General features: G+C 42.5%; 1 protein-coding gene across 3 annotated transcripts in view; it reads left to right on the top strand.

The window, feature by feature from the left end:
- Nucleotides 1–25386, top strand: part of KCNK10 (potassium two pore domain channel subfamily K member 10) — a 145073-nt gene that overhangs the window by 70603 nt on the left and 49084 nt on the right. For all 3 annotated transcript variants that reach the window (XM_015144304.3, XM_028850191.2, NM_001261558.1), the window contains 1 exon segment: nucleotides 18603–18720. In XM_015144304.3, the coding sequence (XP_014999790.1) occupies nucleotides 18603–18720 (118 nt within the window).

Genomic DNA, 25386 nt, shown 5'->3' with positions numbered 1-25386 from the left:
CCAGGGAGCTTTCTCACACTTTATGCCTCTGAGCAGCACTGTAAATAGTGATCACAAGAAACACAGTATTTAAAAATAGTCTCTCTTCACATCTAGAAGGGTTTTCAGTGTGCTGTGTTTTAAGCTGGAAAGATAGTAAGTACTATTGTATCTCACCCAAGTCTGAAAGGAGTGACCGGTGGGTAGAAAGTAGATGGAAAGGATTTATTTTGTCATGTCTCTTGGCTGGATTGAGTGAACCCCTCATAAAGCCAAGCTGGAATGTGTACTTCATAGTATTAATAACCAAAATAGAGTACCCAGAACAGCACGATGCCCTCAAAATGCCTGCATAGCCTAGAAGAGCCGTAGCTCTTAGAGTCATAGTGGGGAGGGATTTTCTGACAAGTAAGACCACTTTATGGGGTACCGTCGGACTCCACAGGACAGTGGTGGGCCACTGTCCCTAAAGGTGAAGAAAGATGGGTTGCTCTTATGAAGGGGACATTCTCATCCATTCATTTAGTCATTCATTCATCCATCCATCCATTCACTCGTTCTCAGAATTGCTGCTGAACTCCTGCTGTATCAGGTAACATGCCGGGTGTTGGGGAGAGAAAGAAGACATGGCCGGGTGCTATGGCTCATGCCTGTAATCCCACCACTGTAGGAGGCCGAGGCGAGCGGATCACGAGGTCAGGAGTTTGAGACCAGCCTGACCAACATGGTGAAACCCTGTCTCTACTAAAAATACAAAAATTAGCCAGGCATGGTGGCAAGTGCCTGTAATCCCAGCTACTCAGGAGGCTGAGGCAGGAGAATCACTTGAACCCAGGAGGCGGAGGTTACAGTGAGCTGAGATCGCACCATTGCACTACAGCCTCAGCAACAGAGTGAGACTCTGTCTCAGAAAAAAAGAAAAAAAGAAAAAAAAAAAGACACACCTTGAGCAAGTGACTCACCTCTTGTTTCTTCACAATAGAATATAGAATGTGGCCTCAGGGTGTTGAGAGGATTAAATGCAGTAATTCATGAGAAAGGCTTTGAACTGTGCTTGGCACATGGTAAGTGCTCACAAAAGGATTATTACTGCTGCTTCTATTGCTGCTACTGTTCTTAGTATTATTCAGGGAGCTCAGAGTTTCAAGCAGTGGTTCTTAATGGGCTGGGGTGGGGCCACTGGGGAGGGGATGTTTGCCTCTAGGGGGCATTTGGCAATGTCTGGAGACATTTTTGGTGGTTACAGCTGGGGAGGTGCTATAGACATCTAGTGGGTAGAGGCCAGGGTTGCTGCTAGACACCCTACAGTGCACAGCATAGACCCCCCTCCCACAAAGAATTATCCAGTTCAACATGCTAATAGGTTGAGAAGCACTGGAGGAAGAGGCATGTAAGCCAATAATTAAAATCTGTTGGAATAGAGCTATCTGACAGATGTCAAAAAAAAAATGGAGCCCTAGTGAGGCAAATAGAGCTCAGAGGATATTTTGTGGTTATTTATCTCCTTCAGTCTTCACAGCTATTCTATGAGGATAGTCTTTGGTGCCCACATACAGATGAGGAAGTGAGGCAGCAGGAGCTGAAATGATGGATTAAGGTCACCTGGTTAGAAATGGAGGATCCAGGGTTTACTGCCAGGCAGTCTGACCACATATTCCAGGAGCTGAACCACCATGCATTGGAACAGAAACACAAAATCTGGGAGGGATTCATCGGGTAGGCCATGGTTGGAGGGTATCCCGATGGCTGGCATGTGGCCCATGGGAAAATGCTAACAAGTTTGTGGTGACAAGAATGTTATACTAATCAGTGCCAGATTTGAGGCATTGCAGGTGGTTAGAATGGCTTGAACTGAGAAGTATGACAGCACGTGGAAATGACACTGGGAAGGGGGTCGTGGGAGCTGGACTGAGGAGGTGCCTAGAGGACCTTTATGCTGTGGAATGTCGAGTCACTGAAAGCTTTAAGCGAGGATTGGAAGGTGGAAATTGGCTGACGAAAAAACCTTTAGCAATGAGGAAGTTGGGTTGGAAGAAGGAGAAATTAGAGGAAGGAAGACCAGTTAGAATGTTGTAACATCACAGGTGAGAGATGCTGAGAGATAGAGAAAAGGCTATATTTAAAAGAGTTGACAAAGAAAACTTGAAAATTACTCAAACCTCATTCAGCGAAGATTTCTGGGGTGCCTGCTATGTGCTTCATATCCCTGCATGGCCTGTAGCCCCCAAGACCCTGGAGTTAATCTCCCCGCATTAAATGCTATACCACTTAATGAGCTGTGTGACTTGGGCAAATATCACAGTCGCCCCTGGCCTCCACTGCTTTTCTGTGAAATGGAGATTCTGATCATAGTGTCTACCTGTTAGGGTGCTCTGAGGATTGAACAAAAGAAGCTCAGTAACTTTGAGCTCTTGTTATTGCTGCTGCTTATTTGCTAGGGAAGGAAGAAAAAAAGAAACCAGAAAACTCTTAAATGATGAGCATTGTGGAGTTCTGCTGAGGGAAAAGAGAAGAAGGTGTCTGAAATGCCCCTTGGGCTTCAAACCCTACATCTTCCAATAGACAAATTTTATTTCTATTGTTCAAGTGCAGAGTGTCCATCATAGAAGTCGCTCCCTGAGGGCTGGGCTGGGCTGCCTACACCATGATGCTCTGTCTTTGTGGCTGGAGCTGGCTTCAGCACAGCAAGTTTCTATTCCATTGAGAGGGTTTACTGTGGGCATCTAGAATGTCATCTTTATCCTTAGCCTTACCGGAGACTCTCAGTCTCACATTTATTAAGTAGACACTAGGGCCGGCTCCACTGATCTCTGTCCCCCCTGCTTCTCTGATTGGTTTGAGACACAGTTTCAAAGAATCTGAGGGACCCAGTGGGCTCAGGCAGCCTCAAAGGAGCAGGTCACCTGACCAGTGGAGTGACCATTGATTCCAAGGTGTGACCGAGTGAAAGGGCTTAAATCCCCAATGCCTGACTGTGATTAAACCCCAATGAGGTGTGTGGATCTTCTAGGGGAAGGGCCAGGCCCCTTTAATAAGGACGCTTCTGAACAAAGAGACAATGACACTAATCCCAATTCCACTAGGACTGAGTTTGATGTCCTAGGGCAAGCTGCTTAACCCGAGCTGGGGCTCAGCAGTTCAGCTCATAGAGGACACAAAAGATGCATCCATCTCTAGAATCTTACCTCTGAGATGTGAGGGAGTGTGCAGGCGATTGTAACTGGGAAACTTCCTACAGAGCTGGTGTAATAATAAAATAGAGCTACCACTTACTGATTGTTTACTTTCCTCTAGACTCTGTTCTAAGTGCTTGAATCCTCTAGCTCATTTAACTCTTGCAAGAAGCCTACAAAGTAGGTACTGTTTTTATTCCTTTTTTTAAAAACAGGGTCTTTCTCTGTCATCCACACTGGAGTGCAGTGGTGCAATCATGGTTCACTGTATCCTCGAACACCTAGGCTCAAGCAGTTCTTCTGCCTCAGCCTCCTCAGAATGTTTCTGAGGGCAGGTTGGTCCAATCACCTCAGAGTGAGCAGGTTATCTTGCTCCTTGGAAGGCTGGCTTCTTCCCTGCCTCACTTCAGTCCCTGCCTCCAGCAAGTTACTGAAGTCCTCAGAGGCCTCTCCACCGTGAGATGGACACTGTCTGTTTGTGGGACTACAGGTGGATACCACCAGACCCAGCTAATTTTTAATTTTTTTTTTTTTTTTTGGTAGAGACAGGGTCTCACTGTGTTGCTCAGGCTGGTCTGAAACTCCTGGCCTCAAGCAATCCTCCCACCTCGGCCTCCCAAAGTGCTGATATTACAGGTTTGATCCACCATGCTCAGTCCAAAGTAGGTTCTATCATCATCATCTCATTTTATGGATGAGCAAATAAATCCCAAGAAGTTAAATAACTTGTCCAAGTCCAGACAGCCAATAAGCGATTAAACTGGGATTTGAGCCCCAGGAAGCCAGACTCCAGAGCCCACACAACGGAACCCTTGTGCCATATTGCTCACTTGCATCAATGGTGAGTATCCCCTCACTGACATGTAGACCTCTTCGTAAAGCTTTTACTCCAAGGAAAAGGCTGGAGGGAGAAGGAAACGTGATTCAAGAAAACTGGGTTGTCTGGCATGGTGCTATGGCACTCCACATGGGGAATATTGTATTTTCAAAGAAAGGGTGTGTTAGAAAGGGAATGATCATGGACATTACATCAGATAGACTTGGTCCCTTAACGACACTAAACCTAAGGCTCCTCCTCATATTAAAGGGATCACAGTCCTCATTCGGATGATTGTGGGGAGTGAGTGAACCTAGCAGAGTGGCTGGCATGTCACTGGCATTTAGGAAACGCTATTTCCTTCCCCCATCTGTCTTTCTTCTCTCAAGCGAACTGAGTAGACAAAAGATAATTGTACCTGGAGTACTCGCATTTCTTTGGCAGTAGAATAAAGTAAATTAAATGTAGTTTTGAAGTTGAGGTTTCCATGAATTTGATTTGGCGGTCACTCTGTCCCAAGAAAGCCTTTATCTTTGACATCCTCACATGCCACAATTGTTTATCTCCCCGTTCCCAGTGCAATTGTCCTAGAAGCTTCTGTACTGACTAGTCTTGGAGAAAGCCACAAAACATTCATCTTTTGTGATCCTCAAAGAATAAAATCGTGAGGAGCCCTCACTGACTGACGGGGAAGTGAAGAATGAATGCTTCGGTTTGCAGGGATGATGATGTGCAGCAGTCTTTTTTCAGGGTATGAAACAATCCCAGATGTTTTAAGATCTTGAGTGTCTTCAGAGGAGCTCGAGTGGTCTCATGGCTGCCATTTCTTCTGGCCATAGCCTCGCCGAAGGGAGTAGCATTTCACAGGAGTGGGTTTAGGGTTGGATGAGGCGCCCATCGGGAAGGACATGGGATTTTTCATTCTAAGTGCCTTGCCGTAAAGCAAACGACAGGGGTCTATTCCTCTCTCTCTGGAGAATGTTTCTGGGAGCAGGTTGGTCTAATGCCTTCAGAGTGAGGAGGTTATTTCACTCCCTGGAAGGCTGGCTTCTTCCTTGGCTCACTTCAGTCCTTGCCTCCAGCGAGAGGGGTCTCTCCAACACGAAACTGACACCGTCTGTTCGTGATAGTTTCTCTGAAGAAAGTCCCGGGGCTTTCATCTGCTTGGCTGGCGCTAGGTCTGGAACTGCTTGGAGCATGAGCCTTTTAGGGGGGTCTCTTCCCATCGGTTTTCTCTCTCTCTCTCTCCCCGACTGCTCCAGTGACTCTTTATGTTGGAGAACAGGAACTTGACCATTGGTTTTCGCTTTATGACCTCTCTGGGATTCCCCGCTTCCGCCCCCAAGATGGCGTCTCACTCTATTGCCCAGACTGGAGAGCAGTGGTGAGATCTCAGCTCACTGCAACCTCCGCCTCCCGGATTCAAGTGATTCTCCTGACTCGGCCTCCCGAGTAGCTGGGATTACCGGCCTGCTTCACCACCCCAGCTAATTTTTGTATTTTTAGTAGAGACAGGGTTTCACCAGGTTGGCCAGGTCAAACTCCTGACCTCAGGTGATCTGCCTGCCTCAGCCTCCCAAAGTGTTGGGATTATAGGCGTGAGCCACCGTGCGCGCTCAGGACTTTTTTTTTTTAACGCTTTCCAAATAGAGCCTCAGATACTTTGCTCAGTATTTAGGCCTTAGACTGTGTTTGATGCGTATTATTTGGCACCATTTATTATTTTTTTCATTAAAAAATTAAAAAATAACATATAATAATTGTATGTATTTATGAGGTACATACTGATGTTTCCATACCTACAATGTATGGTGATCAGATCAGGGTAATTAGCATATTCATCATCTCAAACATTTATCATTTCTTTGTGTTGGGAATCTTCAATATCCTCCTTCTAGCTATTTGAAACTTTATACTAGATTGTTGTTAACTGTAGTCATCCTGCATATAGAACACTAGAATTTATTCCTGTTATCTTGCTGTAATTATGTCCCCTTTAACAAATCCTTCCCTATTCCCCCCTCCCCTGACTCTTTCCAGTTAGCATCATTTATTAGGCACTGATTCTGTGCGAGCTGGTGCTAGAGAGTTTACATATATTACTTATATTACTTAGCTTCATTTGCCTCTCGCCATTGCACCAAGAGGTGGCCACTGTTGCTGCCCCATTTTACAGAGTGCAAAGTTCTTGTAGCTAGCTAGTGACCAAAGTAGGACTTGAGTCTAGTTAGATCTCTCTGACCCCAGAGGCCACGCTCTCTTAATCATACTCTCCTTGGCTTGACACAGTGGGCTTAGAGAGTACATAAATGAATCAAGACAAATTCGTCTTGATGAAGGGAAAACCCACTTGGATGACATGATGAGAAGGCTCCTTTGTGACAGTTAGTGCTTGCCTTCTAACACAGAGCTCTGTCTCCTGTCCTCTCCCTGTATTTGTAAGCTTTCTGACATACAGAGAGCCTCCATGATGAGGCTAGGGTGCCAGACTGTTGGCCTCTGGCTTACTGACTCATTTTATTGGCTGTGCTCCTTGGGCCTGACTCCACCATGCTTTAGTGGAGAAGGATTTAGTCTAAGATGTGGGCAGTGGCATGTGAGGAGTGGGCACCGTGCTGTGGTCCTGGGTGTGAACCTTTGATGTTGTCATGGCAAACAAAGCTGCTATTCCTCAGATGAGAGGGCAAGAGATTATGAACTGCCAAAATGTCCTCTCCATACCCAAGGAGATGTTGGGTAATTTGCATGACCCATAAACATTTCCCAAGACCGTGGCTCTGCTCTCCTGCCAAGACCGTGGTTCTGCCCTCCTGCCAAGACCCGAGTCACTCACTTGCTCACTCACTTACTCATTTGTTCACTCGCTCATTTATTCTTTCATTCAACAAACTTGATTGCCTACTGTGCTAGATGCGGGGATGTAATAATGGCGAATAAAAGACAGACATGGTCCCTGCCTTCTTGGAGCTTATAGCTAGGAGAACCAAATGTTCCAGGTTTTGTGGTTCTGGAGTAATTGTTAATAGTGCCCCTTTCCCTCTCAAAAGTGTCCTGGGGCTGGGCATGGTGGCTCATGTCTATAATCCTAGCATTTTTGGAGGCTGAGGCAGGCAGACTCTTGAGCTCAGGAGTTTGAGACCAGCCTGGGCAACATGGCAAAATCCCGTCTATATTAAAAACAAAATGTCTTGGTTTGAAAGATAAAATATGGGATTATAAATCATGCTGCTATAAAGACACATGCACACGTATGTTTATTGCGGCACTATTCACAATAGCAAAGTCTTGGAATCAACCCAAATGTCCATCAGTGACAGACTGGATTAAGAAAATGTGGCACATATACACCATGGAATACTATGCAGCCATAAAAAAGGATGAGTTCATGTCCTTTGTAGGGACATGGATGCAGCTGGAAACCATCATTCTCAGCAAACTATCGCAAGAACAGAAAACCAAACACCGGATGTTCTCACTCATAGGTGGGAATTGAACAATGAAATCACTTGGACTCTGGAAGGGGAACATCACACACTGGGGCCTATTATGGGGAGTGGGGAGGGGGGAGGGATGGCATTGGGAGTTATACCTGATGTAAATGACAAGTTGATGGGTGCTGACGAGTTGATGGGTGCAGCACACCAACATGGCACAAGTATACATATGTAACAAACCTGCACATTGTGCACATGTACCCTAGAACTTAAAGTATAATAATAATAAAAAAAGAAATATAAAATATATGGTGACCCTACTTATAGACAGTGGGAGAACCAAACCTTATGCATGTTCTTACACAAATAATTGCAACTGAAAGCCAGATGAAAGTTGCAAAGGAGAGGGAGCTAGAGCTATGGGATACCCGAAGAGGAGAACTGATTTAATAAGACAAGGATTCCAGGCAGAGGGGGCTGAGTCAAGGCCCTGGATGGGAGGAAGCAACATGCCATGGCTGAAGACTTGAGAGAAGTGAGCAAATGTGGCCAAAGGGCATTTAGCAAAGGGAACTTAGAAAGCAATTTGGCTGGAGACAGGCAGGAGTCAAACCACGCAGGGGTTGATTTTGAATTTTATCTTAAGAGTACTGTGAAGCTTACAGTTATGTTTTCAGCAGCAGAGTGATAGGATCTGGTCAATCAGTACATTGCCATTTTGGTCCTTCATATGGGTTTACCAAAGGGTTTTATGTTATTCATTCGTTAATTCAATGACTCAACTAAATGGAGCGACAACTGTGGCACTCTGCTAAGTGTTTTGCTCTGGACTTCTGAACTGAATTTTCCTCAGTGGTGCCAAAACTCAACTCTTGCAGAAAACCTTTATGGGCCCTTTATGTTGGGTCATGTCCTGCTTGGCCCCATTTGCCCTACACTCGCTAGTTGTCCTACACTCGCTAGACTCTCTTGGGTGACCTTCGCTTTTCTCTGTCCCCTTCCCATGACTGTGAGCTCTTTGAAGTTGAATCTGTGTCTTTTATCACTATATCCCTTCTGCCTGGCACAGTGGCTGGCCAATAGAAGATGCTAAAGGGTTGAGGAATGAAGGAATGGTGGTTTTTGTATCTGGTTTTTTATTTTTTATTTTTTTATTTTTAGACAGAGTCTTGTTCTGTCTCCCGGGCTGGAGTGCCTTGGCGTGATCTTGGCTCACTGCATCCTCCACCTCCCAGGTTCAAGCAATTCTTCTGCCTCAGCCTCCCTAGTAGCTAGGACTACAGGCATGCACTACCACACCCAGCTAATTTTTGTATTTTTAGTAGAGATGGAGTTTACGATATTGGCTTGGCTGCTCTCGAACTCTTGACCTGATGATCTGCCCGCCTCGGGCTCCCAAAGTGCTGGGATTACAGGCATAGGCCACTGTGCCCAGCCTTTGTATCTGTTTTGAAGATCAAGAGACCTTCATTTAGAACCTTCACAGAAGGAAAGCAAAAAATTCTTTTATTACTACGTTAAACAAGTCCTTTCTTTTTGGTCTGGTTGTCAATAGTACTTCTCTGGATCCACCTCCTGGATTCAGGTGATTCTCCCGTTTCAGCCTCCTGAGAAGCTGGGACTACAGGTGCATGCCACCACACCCAGCTAAGACAAAAACTCACCTTTTTGTCATCTTTATGCATGAGCAGATTCTCTTGGTATCTATAGCCGTCAAAACTTTACATATTTCCATATTTAGGGACATAAGAAGTTTTAGGAAAGCAGTGTGTTGGAAAGCACAGCACCTGAGATGTTCATGGAAATCCTTGTTGTGACTTCAGAGTGCAGATCCAGAGCAGCTTTTGTCGGCCCTGGGCCATCCCCTATTTCAAGCAGCCTTTTGTCCAGGAAGTTTAGGTAGCAGCTCAGGCAGCAGGTGAGCTCTGGAGAATGCAGATTCGGGTTCTTTGAGCCCAGGGGCACAACTCTGAGTTGAAGTGACTCCTTTTGGTTGTTGCTTTGAATTCAGTAAGAGCTGCCCTTTCACCAGCAAAGCAGTCACACAAAAGATGCGTCAGTGTGTGCAAGATCAGGCCTGCAGCCTCCAGCCTGTGTCTACAGGCCTCCGAGTCATTATTATTACTGTTTCTATCCCTGGGGTTATTGATTTCATCACTGTTCAGTGAAGGAGATCTAAAGCTTTTAAGCCAGAAATTAAAGAGGTAATGGAAATTGGCATGCCACTGGAAAATGAATTTGCAAATGAGAATTCAAAGTTCTAAAAAAACTCCCATAAAAATAAAACCAAAACCCAGAAGTGAATGCTCCTGTGACTGCATTTTTATACAAATGTGCATGGTTTGTTCTCGTTTAGAGGGTTGCTGTATACATTATGGAATAATGAGATTCTGATGGTATCTGGTTCCTACAATTGCTCTTATTACTTATCACAATAAAATGTATTCATTTATATAACTAATACTTACTTAGTACCTATCATGAAGCAGGTGCTGTGTTTGGCTCTAGTGATTAAAAAATAATAAAAATGCAAGATGCTGCCACCCTGTCCTCAAGGAGCTTGAAGTTCAGTATTAATTATATCACTAGCTAATTCTGGCATAGTGCTTACTGTGGACAGGAACTGCTCTAAATGCTTTATGTGTAGTAACTCATTTAAATATTACAGTGATCCTATGAAGTGGGGTAAGCAACAGAGGAGCAGAGAAGTTAAATAATTTGCCCAAGCTGAAGTGAGAGGTGGAACTGTGATCCAGCCAAGGCAGTCTGGCTCTAGAATCCATGCTTTTTAGCCATGATGCTCTACTCTAGTGGATAGTTACAGCCCAGTATGACTGGTTCTAGAAGACAAGGAATCACTCAGGTCCTTAGTCAGGACAGAGCAGGAGTCTCTGACTCAACTTATGGGACCCCCAAGAGGATCTTCATTGACCTGTGAGTCAACTGCAGAGAGTCATGATTACTTCCTGGTTGTCCTTTAGAGTGACAGGGCTTTGTGTCTTAACATAAGGTGTTGAGGCTGGATCCCTTTTCGATCTAAAACCAATGTCCATGGATTATCATTCAGGTCTACAATTAAGAGAACCTTATCACTTTATATTGGGAACATTTATTTTTCCTTCCTTCTCTTTGGAAATGGGCAGAAGAGATGAAAAGCCTGCTGGTGCAGCTTAGCTTTACTGAGTAAGTGAGTGTTTAATCTTTTGTTTTTTTACAAATGGAGATAAGAAATACAAATGATGACTTCTCTATGCTGTCCTTTGTTTTTAGTTGGAAGAAGGTGACATGACAGATGAGCTTTAGAAAAATGTTTAGAAGCTGAACAGAGCACTATTTGTGGAAGGTAGAAGGCTAGAGTTAAAAGAGAGGACTTTTAACCAGCCTTAGCTCTGACACTTCCTAACTACTATAACCGTGGACAAGTTACTTCTGTTTTTCTGCAGTCTCACTTGTAAAATGGGACTAGTAATAGAATCAGTGATTACAGGATTTTGTGAGGACTAAATAGGATAAGAAGGCAGAGTCTGGCACATTGCAAGTGCTGGCAGCTGTGATTAATTTTAGGAGTATTCTAGAACTTTCCCTGAAGTTTCTAGCGTTGTCTCCACTTCCTTGTTTCTCCCCCTATCAAACTATGCTCACAGGAGATTTGGTGACTCATTCTTAAGGAGGCACAGAGAATGATTTTTTTTTTTTTTTTTTTTTTGGTACGGAATCTTGTTCTGTAGAGGGCAGTCTTGTTCTGTGGGGGCTGGAGTACAGTAGCACGATCGTGGCTTACTGTAGCCTCTGCCTCCTGGGCTCAAACGATCCTCCCACCTGAGCCTCCTGAGTGGCTGGGACTTCAGGCACGTACCACCATACTTGGCTAATTTTTGTATTTTTTGTAGAGATGGGATTTTGCCATGTTGCCCAGGCTGGCCTTGAACTTCTGGGCTCAAGCAATCCTCCTGTCTCAGCCTCCCAAAGTATGGGGATTACTGGTGTGAGCCACTATGCCCAGCTGGAAATGAAATCTTAATTTGTGATTAATATTAATGACTCAAAAGCAACAAAAAGCCCTAAGTAAACAGCTACAATAAAAACAAGATAGCAGAATCTTCTCTTTTTCATGATGTTATTGATCATATAAATATTAAATTTCAGGCTCTGTTCAATGCAATGACAATGGAAGGAATAGTAACCTTCCATTTAGTGCACCGTGTAATGAATCAGAATTCCTGTAGCTGCTTTTGTAGTCTAGTACAGTTTGTTTGTTTTTTTAATAGAAATTGGATAGACCCACTTTTAATGGGAATGATCTCAAGTGCAGAGAGAGCAAGGCATATATCAAACACACTCCTCAGGACCAGGGCAATTTTTCAACATCAGTTGGCAAATTTGTTATTCAGCCTGTAGAGCGTGAGTCCAAACTGAGATGAAAGAGTGACAGCTTGTTGGTCTGAAAGTTTATTGATCATATCAAAGTATACACATCTATCCCTGATTCCTTAGTGGACTTGATACTTTCCTTATGGTTTAAAATTTATCTTATTTCTTCCTTCCATATAGTCAGAGAGAGACAGAGGAAATGCATTCTCCATCATAAGGCACAATTTGGAAGGTAAAAGAGTGCCCCCAAATATGGCCTGGTCTCGTAAGATAATATTTAGATAGATTAGTCATTAGTGAATACCCTAGATGCTAATGAATTGAGTCTCAGAAATCCCCATTGTAAGGGAGTAACTGGTGGTAGCAAGGAAAGCTAGTGTGTCTAAGACCATATGCCATGAGCAAGCATGCTAGCCCACCCTGGGTTTCTCTCTCCTCTGCTCCCAACAGACTCTCCACTTGCCCTGTCCTTTCTGCCTGTGGCCTTCACTTTAGATTTATAACCAGGCTGTAAAGTTCTGATGAAAACTTACTGCCTGGCTCCCTGAGGACCTGAGGAAAGACTAATATTTGCAGTAGGAAATATTTGGCCAATATTTTTCTAATATACTCCAAAATAATATTTGCAGTAGGTGTATTTTCCTACTTAAGGCAGTAGGAAAATACACGTCATTGTGATATCCACCACAGCACTTAAGGTGCCTCTTTCTTTGCCTTTTTATGGTCTGGTCTGCTTTTTATGAGGGACTCTGAAGTGGTGTGGCAGTTAGGAAGGCCGCTCGATCGTGGTGTGTCCACTCAGGTCAGCTTAGGCCTGACTGCCATGTTGGCTGTCTGTCTGGGTGGGAGGTAAAGGCACACGTGCGTCAGCCTGCATTCTCTTCCCTTCGTCCTATTGCAGATAGTGGGGTGCCCCAGACTGAGTGTGAGCCACCCTGCCCTTCCCAGAGGTGGGAAGCTGTGCGTCTGAGATGGAGAAAGAAAAGAACTCGAGGTGGAGAGAAGTGCCTATGCAGAGTTTAGGATGGTGAACTTCCTGTTGACAATTCTAAGAGCATTGTTTGCTAGCTTTGCTGCGCATCAGATATGTACTATACACACAGCACTTTACCATTCTCAGTGTCATGAGTCCCCTGGGGGCAGCAGTGTTGCCCACTGTACTAGGCCCTCACCAGGGCTGAGTTAATCTGTACTCTAGGAAGTGCTCCGAAAGGGTTCCTATTACTAATACTCCTGAATAAGAAATGACAAGGCACAGTGCCTGATGTCTTGTGTTCATTTTTAAACAACTCTGACAACAACCTTGCATGGAAGGTATTAGTCCCTCATTTTATAGATGAGGAAACCAAGGTTCAGAGAAGCTGAACAACTTGCAAGGCTGAACGGTTACTACTTTATCCAAGAACTTTCCCTGTTGCAAGAGTGATGTATGAGGTGCTTCCACCGTCTCCCTCTCTGTACTGAATCTAAGACATCTCTGAATCAGCCACAAAAGTGCCTCGCTGGGTGTGGCCCCAGAAATCCTCTCTGAGACCCTCCCATAGTTGTTTGAAATATGAACTCACCTCGCCCTTGGATGTAAAGCTGCCCTTCCCCCAGCCACAGAAGATTCACTTATATGTGAAATACTTCTGAAGCAGGTGAAAGAAAAAGTAATTGTGGCAAGCAAATTAAATATTGTCTTTCCTCTTCAAACCCGAGGCTCTTCCGCCACAAATGTGCGAGGAGGTGGAGAGATGTTGCTGCCCTGCTGCTGGGGTTTTGAATCATTAGGGGTATTTATGAGTAGTAATGAATGTGGTCTGCCAATTGCCTTTCTCACAGGGGTTGTGGCTTTCCTTCCAACTGCTAATGGCTGGAATAGGCTCACTTTTAATACACTTTAGGAGCCACTTTCCACACTCATGCCCTCACCCTGCCTCAATCCCTGGCTAAATCTCCAATTCATAATCCATTTGCTGACTGTGCCATTTAGGGAGTAAGAACATTGTGGCCACAGCCACCATTGTAAGATGAAGTCCTTTCTCAAGAGACAAACAATCTGTTAGTAAAATGACCATACATCCTGGGTTGCACCCGTCCCGTGGTCCCAGCGTAGTTGTTAACAGAGCTACCTTTTTATTTGCAAGTTCCCTGCTTTGGACAATAGATCAACTGGTTACCCAGCTATTAGCATCCATGCATAAGGCACGAATCTGTTGTATTCTTCAGCCAGTCTGAGACAAGCCAAGAGATTACTGCTGCACCTTTGTTTGTCTTTCTTTTTGGTGGCACATAAGGACACAGAGAAACAGATGATCTCACCGAGTGCACAGATCATAGGAGAAAAGCCACAGACAGTTAGTGGTCCCCTGTGGGTCATCATTCATCCCAGTGCAGCACTAACACTCATGATGGTATCACACGCTGTCTGGAGCAGTGATTCATGTAGCTGGCGTTGCCTGATGGGAGGAAACTGGTGGGGGAAATGTGGTGGGGGGTCCTGTGAGGGGTCCAGTTATCTCCTCCTCCTCTCTTTCTAAGCACATCAGCTACAGATCCGCCTCACTTTGTGAGAGGTTGCCATTTCTCTTTTCTGCCTGTCAGATAGTCCTAATGCATGGTGTGGGGGTGGGGAGGACAAGGGAGAAAGAGGGATATAGAATCTTTTAGATCTTGCCCTCTTTCAAGTCAGCTCTCCACCTCTTTTTAAAAGAAACAAATCATTATTATTTTGGTGTTGTTGTTGAGTTGCTTTTGTGTTTGTCTAATTTTAGAAAGAAGTAAAATGTTTTCCTCTCACACCTCTGGGAAGATAATATACCCAAATTTATTCATTTAGTTTGTTCATTTATTTATTGTTGACTTAAAACATTCACTCCTGGGCCATTTACTCGGTAGCTGAGTGGGTGCTGGAAATGCCAGCTTAGAGGCTAAAAAGGAAATTCAAGGAGGAATGGAATTAAAATGTAAAGTAATACCCTCTTATCTACAGTATTCCCCCCATCTAATTATCTGTCTACCTCTATTGAATTATCTATCTCTGTGAATTTTTTGATCCTCATAAGATCTCGCTGAACTTGATAATGGTTGAAGTTGTAAGTGAACAAATGATGCTCATTGAGTCTGAAATTATTGCGTAACATTCGTTGAACCTCTACCCTGTAACATTTTTTGAGCTAAACTGTACAGAGCTCAGTCGTGCCATTTCATCATCTGTGTGCTCATACATTCCTAACAGGCTGCCCTCCATTCACTTCTGCAGCCTAAATGCAGAGAAAAATCTTAAAAGCAAATGCATTTAATTTTAAAATGTTTTACTTGAGCTCAAACAATTAAGATCATTAGAAAATACTTTGAAAATTAATAAAAATTAAAACTATACACTCCATTAGAATTATTATTATTGAGTTAAAAATGATGTTGCCAATTCAAGTGGTAACAGTCAGTTATAACCCGAGTTTGCTGATTCACTTGAATTCTGGTTGTTTGCCAGAATTTTTCAGAGCCATAAGATCCAGATAGAAAATCAAACCTCATTCTCAGCATTGGGGCTTTCTAAAGCCTTATCAAAAGTTTGGTGACTCGTAGGAGAGCTTATTTTTCTCCTTTTCATTGAGTCTTGCTCTCAAGGAGTTAGTTCAGATCATCAGTGGCCCTACTTTGCCCATAACAACCCTTATGTATAATTTCCACAAAACTGCTTCCCCAAGGCATTTTGGTGCATTGCCCATTTTACTGAAGATTTGGCAGGGAGAGAGGAATTGACATCACAGATAGAACCCAGCTGAATTGGATACTAGATGGAGTTGCTCTTCAAAGACCTGGGCATTGCCACTATGGAGCCTGAATTTCCCACCTGTCTGTTGACACCCCTTTTTGTCGCCTTATTTCTTCTTGTCCTCCTTTCTCAGGGCTTTTCTGTTTTCTCTGATCCCTCCCTCTTAGGGCATAAAAATCAACCTTATCCCACTTTAATTAATTTATTCTTTAATTTTATTTTAACGCAGAGTGACTCATCTCTAATCAGCTTCGACAGCCAAATGAAGTTTGGTGTCTCCATTTGCATGTTCAAGGAAGCTGTCTAATTAGAAATGATCCCTTGTAAGGTCTCTTCTGCCTAAATTCTTGGACAATGGCTGTCCTTCTTCCTCATATGTCTGGAGGTGAAGATGGGAGTTGGGGAGGCGGCATGCATTCTGGGTACCAAAGGTAGAGGAAAGGCAAAACCATCTGCTTTGGGCCAGACAGGGTTGAATCCTGGCCTCTTCACTTCCTGACTGGGTGACCTAGGACAAGTTAATTAAGTTTCCTGAGCCTGTTTCCCCATCTCTAAGGTGGGGGATCATACTACTTTCTTGCAAGTTATGGAAAGGATAGAATGGAATGACACACAAGTTGTAGAAAGGATAAAACATAATGACACTTCCAATGCACCTGGCGAAGGGCAGGCACTTAACAACTGTTAGTTCCCTTTTCCTTTCAGCTGATAAACGCTTTCCTTAAGGGTTACATAGGTAAACACTAAATATTTATAAATTGTGTAATTCAAGAAAAATGAAACTTGAAAAGGATTCTTCAGATTTTTTGATGAAACAAATCATCGTCCCCGTTGTCTTTCATGCAAATCTGTATTTTTGTTTGCAGTGCTGGGTTTGCTTATGACATTTATGTGCAATTCTCAGCACTGTGAGACTTGAGTGAGCCTAACCTCGCTTCACAGCTTGATAGGAGTTGTAAATATTAGGTACTGATGGTATGATTTGAGGCAACCTAAGTGACTGACACCTAGAGCCCTCCCTGCGGTATTATTCCCATCAGAGCTGAGTAGATAATGAAGATATAAACACTAGTGAAGGCTCGGTGGCTTGGTCTGATGGTACTCATATGGCACAGTGAAAATGGAGATGCTATCAGTGGAAAGGACCCACCATCTGTCTCCCCTCTAGAGCAGAGCAGAACATACCTCCGATGATTATGTGACCATTGTCAATTAGGCTGATTTATGCAAAGACAGTCTGTACACATCCCATGCAACCAGATTTTAAATTCTAGGGTGCCAGGGTTTGCTAGAAACAGTGGCCGGCTGCGGCCTTGCATAATATTCCATGTTCTCTTAGAGGGAGAGAAGAATAGAGTCAGCACTTGACAGAAGGTGCTTTTTTTCCCCTGTATCGTCCAGTCAACTGTCTATGAGTCTGCCAAATCTAGCTCGCAGCCTCTTTTTGTACAACCCCTGAGCTGAAAATGGTTTTTGCATATTTAAAAGATTATTTAAAAGAAAGAAAAATATACAACAGAGACCCTATGTGGCCCACTAGGGCTAAAATATTTACTATCAGACCCTTTATGGAAAAGGTTGTTGATCCCTTGTCCAGAGTGAAATAACTCAGATGAAAGAAGGCAAAATGTAATGATGATTGACTTTTCCAGTTGTAATCTGATTTGTGACAACCACTATATGCCTGTTTTAACAAAACTTAATGGGCATTACTTAGGATAAATGTAATTACATTTCAATATTTCTGTCTTGCTCTCCTTACATAGGGTTATTCCAGGTTTGCCCAAGGAACAGAATGTCTGTTTGTTGTTCTAGAAGTAGCTCCTGTGTCTGTCACCTCCTCTCCAAGGCTTCCACCTGTCGCTTTTATATCCCAGCTCACCCGTGTGAACAGCGTGTGTTTGGGCTGCCATGACAGCACGTCCTACCTTTTCTCCTGGCTTGAAAGAGGGTGGCAGGGGCCAGCTCAGGAAGAACTGCTGAGGAGTTTTTCACCTTCTCCTGCTTGTGATGAGGCTAGGAAGGGATTTTAAGCAGTATCTTTAATTATTGCCGAAGTATGAACTCAGGGAAGGGGGCAACTGTGAAGCAGTGATGCATAGACTAAGTCTCCTGGAAGAAACAGGGCTTGAATTAGACCCAGAAGGATGGGCACTGTTTGTGGGAGGGCACAGGTACATAAGTACAGGGAACATGTCATGGAGTGTCTGCCCAGAGTTGGGAATTTATAGCAGTGTGAGATGAAAATGGGTCATCATTGTGGCCAGTTTGTTGGAAATTTTAAGGTGTATGGAATCCCAAATTCAGTAATCATTGAGGAGTCATTGTAGCTTATTTTGAAAAAGAGAGATGTGTGTGTGTGGTGTGGGGGTGGGTGAGAGTGGAATGACAATCATGAAATTGGTTACTGTTTGTTAAACCCTAACTGGGAGCCAGACATTGGGCTAAGGATGTTACTTGGACCATCTCATTTAATCCTCACAACAACCCTGTGGGGAAGGTTTTATCTCTAGTTTGCAAATGAGGGAACTAGGCTTAGAGAGGTTCAAACAACTTGCCCAAGGTTCTGAAGTTAATAACGGCCACAGCCAGGATGGCTCTTAACTCCTGCCCTGTGGAAACAAGCTCAAGGTAAAACATTCTTACAAGACAGAGAAGAGTGTAAAAGCAACCAAAATCCTGCCTTGCAGAAATGTCCACTTTGGGTGAACATTCTTCTAGACATTTTTGTGTGTGTATATGCGCAGCAACTTGTATGCATTTTTCATAATCTGGGCCACTCCATGCCTGCAAGCTTTCTATAAATGTCACCATATTCTATATCCTAGTGTTTCCCCCTGACTTAACACTAATTTTCTAATTTTCACAACTGGGTGCACAGCATTTTGCTTTGGGATGGTACCCTCATCCACTTAACCAGTTCTTTCTAGATCATTGCAGGTTCTTGAGCAGGGGAATAATGTATTGGAACCTTTCTTTCTTTCTTTTTCTTTTTTTTTTTTAAAAAAAACAAAAACTAAAAGAACAACTTTTAAACTGAGTCTTATGCTTTTTCCCTTTCTTTGCAGCATGCCCTTGATGCTGACAATGCGGGAGTCAGTCCAATAGGAAACTCCTCCAACAACAGCAGCCACTGGGACCTCGGCAGTGCCTTTTTCTTTGCTGGAACTGTCATCACCACCATAGGTACCCATTCGTTTGCTAATATCTCTTTCTCTGCAGATCATCTTGAGTAAGGGTGCTTAGTCAGTGTTTTGTCCTCATAGCATAAACTATAGTTTGAGGTTCAGAGGAGGCTTACGAAACACTGTCATTTAAATTAATGCAGTCATTGTGCTGGCTTTCAACAAAAGCCAAAGCAGAATGAAGTATCTCTTTTTCCAGAATGAAAGGCTAGCGAACCTAATGAAAAGGTTAGAATGGAAAATATGAGTTGGTTGGTTGAATTCAGATTACTCATTTGAGCTCAACTTCCATTTTAAAAATTGTACTTCTTATTAAAGCTGTATAGTAAGGGACCAAAATGTTCTACAAAATTTGTTATAAAAAACAGTAACATTCTGACCCTCTCACCTTTTCTTACCTTCCCAGAGACCGTCACTTTCATCTGTTTTGATTGTTGATTTGAACATTCATCCCCATGTCTTTAAATATCTTGCTTGTACTTCTTCTGGAATTTTCAGTTTTGGGGATTTTTTTTTTTTTTGACTTTGTATTGTGGAAGATGAGGAGTTAGTTCCTTCTTCCTGCCTGCCCCACCACAGAAGGGCTCTTTTCCTGTCCTCCTGTCTTCCCAATATTTAATTAGATAGAAGTGAAACATCTGCATGATTTTGACTAGATAAATGCTTTCTGCAGCTGATCATAGAGTGAACTGCAATGACCTCTTTCCTGTATCAGTTTTTGTCTTATTTTTTGTGTATCTTTTTTTTCTGACACTTGGAGAGTTTTGTATTTTTGTCTTGGGGTTAACTGTATTTATTTATTTATATTTATTTATTTATTGAGACAGAATTTCACTCTTGTCACCCAGGCTGGAGTGCAGTGGTGCAGTCTCAGCTCACTGCAACCTCCGCCTCCCAGATTCAAGCGATTCTCTTGCCTCAGCCTCCCATGTAACTAGGATTACAGGTGCCCACCACCATGCCTGGCTAATTTTGTATCTTTGAGTGGAGATGGGGTTTCACCACGTTGGTCAGGCTGGTCTCGAACTCCTGACCTCAGGTGATCTGCCTGCCTTGGCCTCCCAGGTGAGCCACCACACCTGGCCTAGGGGTTAACTTTATAAGTATAATGGCATATAATAATCTTAGTGTTCTATTTGTTAACCAGCATGTATTTGATCCCCATAATGGGTGATGATAACTCTTTTCTTTCTTTTTCCAACACAAAGTTTTGGTGGAGATCATCTTTTAAATGATTAAACATGCTTATGTTTCTCTTATATGATTTGCCAGCTTTAAATGATAACTCTTGGCACTCAGCTATTACATATAAGGCAGTCAGTGAACTTAGCATCTCAACTTCCTTTCCCTCTTCCACTATCCACTCTTATTCATGGTATCATTCTATATAAGTTGTATCTCACTTTATTGTGCCTTGCTTTATTGTGTTTTAAGATGCTGAGTTTTTTTTTTACTTTTTTTTTTACTTTTTTTTTTTTAACAAATTTAAGCCGTGTGGCAATCCCACATTGAACAAGTCTATTGGTGCCATTTTTCCAACATCGTGTGCTCCATTCTGTGTCTCTGTCACATTTTGGTAATTTTCACAATACTTTCAACCTGTTTCATTTTTTATTATATCTGTTAAGGAGATCTGTGGTCAGTGATCTTTGATGTGACAATTGTCATTGTTTTGGGGTGCCACAAACCATGCCCTTTGAAGATGGTGAACTTAATCAATGAATGCTGTATGTTCTGACTGTTCCAGCAGCTGGCCATTCAGGCATCCCAGATCCCTGAGGCACAACGGTATTGAAATTTGGCCAACTAATAACCCGCAGTGGCCTCTCAGTGTTCTAGTGAAAAGAAGAGTCAGTCGCATGTCTCTCATTTTAAATGTAAATCTAGAAATAATTAAGCTTGGTGAGGAAAGCACATTGAACTCTGAAACAGGCCAGCAGCTAGGTCTCTTCTGCCAAACAGTTACCAAAGTTGTGAGTGTAAAGGAAATTCTGTGTGTTTTTTTTTTTTTTTGAGAGAAGATCTCTCTGCGTCACCCACCCAGGAGTGCAGTGGTGCGATCATGGTTCACTGCAGCCTTGATTCCTGGGCTCAAGGGATCCTCCCACCTCAGCCCCCTAAGTAGCTCAGACTACTAGTGTGCATCACCATTCCTGGTTATTTTTTTAAACATTTTTTCTAGAGATGGGGTTTCACTACGTTGCCGAGGCTGGTCTTGAACTCCTGGGCTCAAGCGATCCACCCGCCTTGGCCTCCCAAAGTGCTGGGATTACAGGCATGAGCTGCTGTTCCTGGCCAGTAAAAATTCCTGAAAGAAATTAAAAGTGCTCCTCCAGTGAGTGAGCACACTAATGATAAGAAAGTGAACCAGCCTTATTGCTGATATGGAGAAAATTGTAGTGGTCTGGATAGAAGATCAAACCAGCCACAACATTCCCTTAAGCCAAAATCTAAATCAGAGCAAGAGGGCTCTTTTCAATTCTATGAAGGCTAAGAGAGGTAAGGCGGCTTCAGAAGAAAGTCTGAAGCTAGCAGAGGTTGGCTTATGACATTTAAGGGAAGAAAGCCTTTTGATAACATAAAAGTGCAGGTTAAAGTGGCAAGTGCTAATGGAGAAGCTACAGCAAGTTATCCAGAAAGTCTAGCTAAGAAAGTGGATATACTAAACAACAGATTTTCATTATAGACAAAACAGCCTTATATTACAAGGTGCCATCTAGGACTTTGATAGCTACAGAAGAGAAGTCAATGCCTGGCTTCAAAGCTTCAAATGATAGGCTGATTCTCTTGCTAGGGGCTAATGCAGCTGGTGACTTTATGTTGAAGCCAGTGCTCATTTACTATCCAGAAAATCCTAAGGCCCTTAAGGATTATGCTAAGTCTATTCTGCCTGCCTTCTATAAATGGAACTTCAAAGCCTAGATGACGGCACATCTGTTTACAGCATGGTTTACTGAAGAGTTTAACCTCACTGTTGAGATCCACTGCTCAGAAGAAAGATTCCTTTCAAAATAGTACTGTTCACTGACAATGCACCTAGCCACCCAAGAGCTCTGATGGAAATGTGCAAGGAGATAAATGTTGTTTTCATGCTTGCTAACACCACATCCATTCTTTAGCCCATGGGTGGAGTAATTTTGACTTTGAACTCTTATTGTTTAAGAAATACATTTCATAAGGCTGTAGCTGCCATACGTAATGATTCCTCTGATGGCTCTGAGCAAAGTAAATTGAACATCTTCTGGAAAGGAGTCATCATTGTAGATGCCATTAAGAACATTTGTGATGAATTGGAAGAGGTCAAAATATCAACCTTAACAAGAGTTTGGAAGAAACTCCAAGCCTCATGGAGGACTTTGAGAGGTTCAAGACTTCACTAGAGGAAGCCACTGCTGATGTGTTGGAATTAGAAGCAGAGCCTGAAGATGTGACTGAAATGCTGTATCTCATGATAAAACTTGAATGAATTAGGAGCTTATTCTTATGGATGAACAAAGAAAGTGATTTCTTGAGATGGAATCTGCTCCTGCCTGGTAAAGATACTGTGAACATTGTTGAAATGACAACAGAGAATTTAGAGTATTATGTCAACTTAGTTGATAAAGCAGTGGCAAGGTTTGAGAGGATTGATTCCAGTTTGAAAAAATTCTACTGTGGGTAAAATGCTATCAAACAGCATTGCATGTTACAGAGAAATTGTGAACGGAAGAATCAATGAATGCAGCCAACTTCTTTGTTGTCTTATTTCAAGAAATTGTCACAGCCGCCCCAGACTTCAACAGTCACCATCCTGATCAGTCAGTAGTCATCAACATCAAAGGAAGACCCTCCGCCAGCAAAAACGTTATGACTTGTTGAAAACTCAGATTATTATTAGAATTTTTGGCAATAAAGTATTTTCAAGTTAAGGCACATCTATTGCTTTTTTAGACCTAATGCTATTGAACGCTTAATAGACTATAGTAGAATGTAAACATAACTTTTATATGCTTTGGGAAACAAAAAAAATTGTGTGATTCACTTTATCATGGTGGTCTGAAGCCTAACTCACAATGTCTCTGAGGTATGCCTGTATAACCTCAGGGTATGTAATTTACATTTTAATTTGTTATCCTGATATTTGCATTTGTTTTAGTCATAGCTCTATAGTTAGATATCACTAATGTTTATCTCTATTCCTTTTGCTGTGGTTTATCTCATGATCACTTACTTGGCTGAAAGTGATCTTCAAGTAGTTGCCATAAGAATGGCTCAGGGGAGCAATATTCTGTGAGATCTTGCATTGTTCACAGTTGTAGCTTAACATTTGAAGGATAGTTGAAACAAAATGAAATCCATTTTGTTGACTCATATTTTCTTTTCCTTTTTTTTTTTTTTGAGACTGGGTCTTGCTCTGTTGTCCAGGCTGGAGTGCACTGGTGCAAACATAGCTCACTGCAGTCTCCAACTCCTGGGCCAAGTGATTGTTCTGCTTCAGCCTCCTAAGTGGCATATACCACCAGGGCTAGCTAATTTTAAAAATATTTTGTAGAAGCCAGGTCTTGCTGTGTTGCCCAGACTGGTCTCAGACTCCTGGCTTCAAAGGATCCTCCTGCCTTGGCCTCCCAGAGTGCTAGGATTACATGTGTGAGCCACCACGCCTGACTTCACATTTTCTTTTTAACTGGTCTTACCAGTGTTGCTCTTCTGTTTCCCAGTTTTCATGCAGCTGTTGGGGGATACCTGATGCCAGCCTATTTTTTTCCACTTTTATAGGTGGCTTCATCCTTTTGTTCAGTGACTTCAAATATTATTTCTCTATCTTTCGTCTGATAACATTACTAGGTTTTGACTGTTTTATTGTGGTAAAGTTTTCTTGATTGACATCTTTAAACATTTTATTTGCTGTGTGGTTTTGGTTTTGTTTTTTGGACGATTACAGCTATATATATATTGTAACTTCTTTGCTCATCTTCTATGTCTCTCATTTCTCTTCTACTTTTTAACTCTTAAAATTTAGTTTTCATTTTGTTTATTTTATTCTCCCTATTCCTTTTGTTTGTATGTTTTACACAATGCCTATGCTGCCCTGTACTCCTTCCAATTTTATTTTTTGTTTTTTTTTTGTGATCAGTAGGGAATTTTTTCCTTTTCCTGTTTCTTTCCTGAATTTCATAGCTCACATTTCATTTTCACTTGTTCAATTTTCCACGGATTTCTTGAATTTCTGCTTTTTGGCTTCCCTGTGAAGATTCTTAGAGATAATTATTTCATACTTGGTCACAATTTTTGTCTGATTTTGGAAACATTTTTCTGGTGAGCATCTCCATCCATTGGTAAGTTTTGTTACTCTTTTCACATTTTTTTCTTATGGAAGTTTTATATTTATGTTGGGTCAACTTCTTTTTAAAATACCTGGCCCCAAGCAAATTGGATATTCCTGGACCAGCTTTCTGCCAAATGATTTCATGGAGTCGGGGAGAGGAGAGCAGTGTGAGTCAGGATACCACCTTTCAGATAGGACATCCTAACTCTCTTCATTTCTGTGACAGAGTGTTTCCTGCAAATAGGGTCCATCTGTATTATTTCTGTCCTACCTCTCCTGTTTTCTGAACCAGATCAAGTTCAGGGTGGCTTCTGCTGCTGTCCCTCTTTATCTTATGTTTCATACTTGGTAAAAACAGGGACCTCTCTTTTGAAGTTCAGAGTGAGGTCCTCACCTTTATACTTGGATATTTTCTGATACTTTCTGAAATTTACCACTTTAGGGCCCTGTCATCATTTTCCGAGCTTCTTCTCTTTATTTTTTGTTCATATGGCTTCCGTCCAATCTCTGCTTCTTTTGGTAGTTCTTACACATATGCTGGAATGTCTGGATTATATCCTTTTTCCAGCTCTGCTGAAAATGAGTTTGAGGGTTTTCTGCCCACATACGATTGTGAAGTAGCACTGCAATAAAAATCTTCATTCAGAAGCAGGAGAGACACCCAGCAGTTACTGGTCCACAGCAATGATGGACAGGCATTGAGAGGCTCCCCCGCCCTCCTGCTGGGGGAAATTCCTTCGTTAAAACTTGTTTATACTCTCCAGGAGGAACTCCCTGACTTACTGCTCTTTGAGGCCCAGCTGTGCCTTTTGAGAGGTTCTTTCCTCTAAGGCACGGTTTTGACAATCAACTTCCTACAGGCAAAAATTTCAGAGGCTAACGGTTGGTTTAGAGGCACAGGATTTTGCCTTGGTTTTAAGATCTAGCCTTCACGACCTAGGTTGTTTCTAGGTGAAATCCAGAAAGTTATATGCAACAAGAACATTTTGGATGAAGGAAATTGCCATTCTTATTTAGAAAGGCTCTTAATCTAATTATATGACATGCTAGCTTTACACTTGCAAATCTGCAAATTTATTAAAAGTATTCAAATGCCCATGACACAGTGGGTCTGGGACTTAGAAGCCTTTTCTGGCACTCTAGGCCAGGTTGAGTCAGCTTAATCCACAGACTCACAGCATCCAACAAAGGAAGCTGGGTGGCCTGACATCATTTGGTATAAGGGGAAAAGCATTAGAAACCTGAACAACACCAGAGGGCATTGCTGTAGTAGATCTAAGAAGAACAATGTCAGATTTCATTGTGTTCAGCAGATTGTTAACCTGAGGAAAAGCGTCATGCATTGTAGGAGGATTTATTGTA

Source organism: Macaca mulatta, chromosome 7 (assembly GCF_049350105.2).
Source record: "Macaca mulatta isolate MMU2019108-1 chromosome 7, T2T-MMU8v2.0, whole genome shotgun sequence".
NCBI lineage: Eukaryota > Metazoa > Chordata > Mammalia > Primates > Cercopithecidae > Macaca > Macaca mulatta.
Note: the sequence above shows the minus strand (reverse complement) of the source record. Positions and strands in the feature narration are given on the sequence as shown.